General features: G+C 37.8%; 1 protein-coding gene across 1 annotated transcript in view; it reads right to left on the bottom strand.

Moving 5' to 3' along the window:
* Positions 1-669: 669 nt before the first annotated feature.
* LOC102768878 (chromosome unknown open reading frame, human C11orf88) overlaps positions 670-4,837 on the bottom strand; it is a 27,152-nt gene continuing 22,984 nt past the window's right edge. Inside the window, exons 4-6 of the mRNA XM_006775230.2 lie at positions 4,314-4,373; positions 3,453-3,505; positions 670-1,192 (exon numbers count right to left, since the gene is read on the bottom strand). Coding sequence (XP_006775293.2) covers positions 1,135-1,192; positions 3,453-3,505; positions 4,314-4,373 — 171 coding nt within the window. The 3' untranslated portion in view covers positions 670-1,134. The remainder of the gene's footprint in view (positions 1,193-3,452; positions 3,506-4,313; positions 4,374-4,837) is intronic.

The raw sequence follows: 4,837 nt of genomic DNA, 5'->3' as shown, positions 1-4,837 counted from the left end.
ATATCGAAGTGTGAGAAACACATTGATAGGTTGTCTCCTGCATGAGCCCGACCAGGGCCAAGGAGGAGCCTGCAACCCAGGTACTGGCCCTTGATTGGAGTCGGGACTCTTTGGTCTGCAGGCTGACGCTCTATCCACTGAGAAAAACGACTAGAGCCTTTTTATTCTTGATGGTGCTCAGATGAGATTTCCATTTTATAACTTTCTAAACTTCTTTTTTCAAGGCCTGCCTTCTGTTCAGAACACTTTTTTTTCAAATAGTGTTGTGGTGGAAACTGCTAGTTTCCACTAATATCCATTCTCTACTTCTTTTAGTGATCTATTTCCTGGCCTCCCTTGCAGTTCGGTGTGTCCCTGTGATTAAGTTCTGTTGGCTCTGCGGAGTAGGAGTTGCATCTGATGGAGGTTATGTCCAGGAGCTGCAGGTGGAGCCAAGTGAAGTGAGTGGTGGTCATAGATAGAGCTGTGAGCACTGGAGCAGAGCGTACAACCCTGAGCGGGAATGCCAGTGGGACAATGCCAAAGAGCAAATACTTAACCTTCTCGTTTCCAATATACACCAAAGAGAATGATCTTTAAAAGTGAGGGAGGTTGGCACTGGGATGTACTTGTGTGTAAGACATAGGAATGCTAAGCCAGCTGGTCACAGAACTAGAGCAATTCATTCCTGACTGCAGACATGTCCCAGAAACCAAATTTTGGAAAACAGATTTTTTTTTTACAGCAAGAAAACTTTAAAGTTTTTAGGATTGCCCTTTCATCCCTATTTGCTTATTGTTTTTATTACTGGTCTACTAGTTGGGACACATAAAGCCCTGTTTCTTGTTTATCTGATATTCATAACATTGATCAAATATAGCAATTCTGGAGACAACAATTAAAAACAAGAGAAATAGGAGTTTGAGAATGTATAAGATGAGAGAGATGGTTATTGTGTGGTGTCAAATACAGTGGTATCCAATAAGTAAAATAGATCCAAATATTCACTAACTGGTAAAATTCCTGGAAGTCTGCACACTTAACTTTTATTTTTTTGCCTATTTTAACAAATGATCCCAATGATCCTGATGTAGGACTAGGTTGTTTCAAAAGTGAAGATCTAAGTGAGCCATCCTCTAGAACGTGTCAATCAATTTAGTTCAAAGCTTTGACTTCTTCTTGATCTTCCTTATTGGACTCTGGAATCACTTTCCTGTTGGCAGTAACATAGGTCAGTTCCCATACACAGAACTCTGTAGTTGTGAACACAAAGTAGCATTGAAACAACTTTCGAAAGTTTTCCCAATAAAGATTTACTGTCTTGGATTCTGACAACGCATTAGATTTTGCAACCAAGTGTAAGCTTATATGTGGGAGGAGCTGTAATTCTACTGTAAAGTGTGATTTGAAGGGCATGAGAGAAGACCTCCTAACCCTAAATATGTTTTGCTCACCCAGGAGTCAAACTTGGGAGATTTCATCATTGCTAATTGGTTATGATGAATTATCTATTGTTCCTTCTAGTCAGTCCTCTATAATGCAAATATTCCTGGAGTGGATAATAAACATATTGCTACTAAAATCTTACTCTGTACACACTTTCTAGTTCTTTCTTTCTGACAGTAGGGGATTTGGATTGTCTTAAGATCTGTTGGATAAGGGATGGTAAGGTTGTATCTGTGTACCCAGAGGGGTTTGGGACAGATAGGAAAGAATGGAGGAAGGTAAAAGAGGGCAAAATTAAAGTACTTTACAATGTGTCTAAAATATTTCAAAATTAAAAAAAAATGTTATAAACTAATGTACGTATAAAAACATCACTTTCTAAATTAACTAATACTGAACAACATCTTTCTGAATATTTTCTGAATTCCTACATGTAGGGAGTATGCTAGGCACTTTGGGTGACCCAGTTTCTAATGGAGCTTACAATACAGTCATAGACAAGGTAAAGATATGTGAAAAGTTAAATAACAACACAAGACATAATATGAGTTGAATAATAATAGAATGTGGCCACAGAGCAGTGTGTGATCAATTGCCAAAAGATGGTTATAGTGTAAGAAGCTCAGAGGAAGAAGTTGTCACAGTGAAATAGAAAGAAATTCAAGGCCTCAGGACAGAGGAGGGAGAATTAGCAAGGTGATATACAAAAAAAGAAAAGAAAAAAAGAGTAAGCTATGAAATATGTTTTACTCTTGGATCAACATAGGTCGTATTAAGGAATGTTCTGACCATGCCTGTAAAAATATGTACAGGAATTGAGGCAACCAGAGATATCTGCTGATGCTACTCAAATAGCAGTCTTTATTCATTATTTGAATCAAGTGGATCTTTTCATTAGACTAATTTTGCTTCCTCCTCAGAAGTTACATCTAACCATCTGGCTAAAATGCAAGAAATTAAGTTGCTGAGCACTGTGTGGACAATATAGCCAGGTGACGAAATGATTTTTCCATTTTCCCCAGAAGTTTTAAAAATTAGTGTAGATATATTAATTTTTCTTTAATAATATTTGATAACATTAAAGGGAGTCAGCCTCAATACCAATGGGGTAAGAATAAAAATTCTATTACTTTCTAACTGTTCTTCCCTGAAGGTATTATGCAAATAAATACTTTTAAAATAAATGTTGAGATAGCCACATTGGTTTTCAGTCATAATAATAAAAAAAAACCCTGAGAGTTCTTAAATGATTAACTAGTGGCAGCTGGTTTTCTTTCAATAGTTCTGGACCCTGTGCCTAGTCCTGCTCTAATATTATTCTAGGGATAGGTTTTTAGCTCATCACTGTGAGGGTAAAGCCCTGCTACATGGATTTAGATTCAACATGGATTTAGATATGCCATTGGTGGTGTCAGCACTGACAATAAAAGACCTACTGATTTGCTAGGGATGGTGGGGCTAGGTGTGAGTAGGGGAGAGGGGAGTGGAGAGGGCACTAGCAGGTGGATACAATAGCCCAGGTTAAGAAAGGAGGGGGAGCCGAAACCGGTTTGGCTCAGTGGATAGAGCATCGGCCTGCAGATTGAAAGGTCTCGTGTTCGATTCCGGTCGGGGGCATGTACCTGGATCGAGGGCACATCCCCAGTGGGAGATGTGCAGGAGGCAGCTGGTCGATGTTTCTCTCTCATTGATGTTTCTAACTCTCTACCTCTCTCCCTTCCTCTCTGTAAAATATATATATATATTTTTTTTTTAAAAAAAAGGAGGGGGAGAGAATGTGTACAGAGATACAAGGTTGATTTACTTTCCTGTTTACACTAACCTATGCTTGCATATTTCACAGATATGGAAGTGGACACACAGGCTTTAATATAGAAAAGAAGGAAGTTTATTCAAGGCAAGAAATCTCTAAATCAGTGGGTGGGTTTTTAGAAGGTTTGAGTATTGGGGGGCAAAGTGAGTAAGAAAAAAAAGTGCTTTTATGGGGTAACTAAAAAAGTAAAAATATTTGACAGAAGTAAACTTACTTTGCTTTGCAGACTTTGCTCTTTGGTTTATAAGGAAGGGAGATCAGTTCTTTCTAAACAAAACAAAAAAAAGGAAATGTGTTACTTTTTGCACTGACTGAAATTTAATTGAAAAAAATTTTTGAGGTAAAATTATCACAGAGTTTATACAGACTAGCTTCTTTTTTTTTTTTTTAAATATATTTTATTGAGTTTTTACAGAGAGGAAAGGAGAGAGATAGAGAGTTAGAAACATCGATGAGAGAGAAACATCGACCAGCTGCCTCCTGCACACTCCCCACTGGGGATGTGTCCGCAACCAAGGTACATGCCCTTGACCGGAATCGAACCTGGGACCTTTCAGTCCGCAGGCCGACGCTCTATCCACTGAGCCAAACCGGTTTCGGCCAGACTAGCTTCTTAAATCTGGAGACTGTGGGGTCAGAAATGTTCCAGATTAGGGAATTTGGGGTTCATTAGGAGAGTTTATACATTCTTAAGTTTACAGGGTCCTGTTGTTTTTATTGTTTGTTTATCATCATTCAGCATTTGTTTTTGCATGATCTAAGTAAGATCAATCATCATAAAACAAATATTAGCACTGAAGTAGCCCATGTTAATACTGCAGCTTTAAACTATGCGATAATCAGCTCACTGACAATAGCATCTAATTTCTCTGGCATCAGAGCTGGCACACCCTGGAGATACCTTTGGTTTATCAAGGATTGCCAAATTATCTGATGTCTATACCTGCCCCCCTCTGGTATATAAAAGGCTCAGGACCTTGTTATCTAGATTCAAGGGGTCAACCTTGGAGAACTTTCGATAGTTCACCACCCCCCACCCAGATAGATTTATCCAAATGCCTACTATCAGTCTCACCGAGATCCTTTCTTCTCTTTGTTTTTTTAAGAGTTGGAGAATCTCATCTCTCTTTTTAGCCTGTGTAAAGAGGGAAAAAGTGGGTGAGTCTTTTGACTCATTAATGCAATTTTTGTGTCCACCAACAGTAGATTTTTTTCCATTTTTCTTCTTGCATTTTGGGGCAGAATTTAAAAATATTTTTTTCCATAATAGATTTATATATTTTCATTTGTAACACAATGCAGTTTTTATTCCAGAGAATGGTGCTCTGCAAAACAATTCGATCCCAAATAAAAGGGATTTTCTTGTGCATCTAATGATTAACTTTTATTAAGACTTTAATACATGAACTATGCCAAGAACTTTATATACGTTATGTAATTATTTTCTTATAATAACTCATACGTTTGACTACTATTATACCCTGTTATAGATGAGGAATCTGAAGTTTACTAAGGGTAAGTAACTTACTCAGGCTATTAACTGCAGAACTAGATTTGGTACCAATTGTATTTGACAACAAATCCCAAGTTAATGACCAC

This window comes from Myotis davidii, unplaced genomic scaffold (assembly GCF_000327345.1).
Source record: "Myotis davidii unplaced genomic scaffold, ASM32734v1 scaffold8, whole genome shotgun sequence".
Lineage (NCBI taxonomy): Eukaryota > Metazoa > Chordata > Mammalia > Chiroptera > Vespertilionidae > Myotis > Myotis davidii.
The sequence above is the reverse complement of the archived record's forward strand: the minus strand, read 5'-3'. Positions and strand labels throughout refer to the sequence as shown.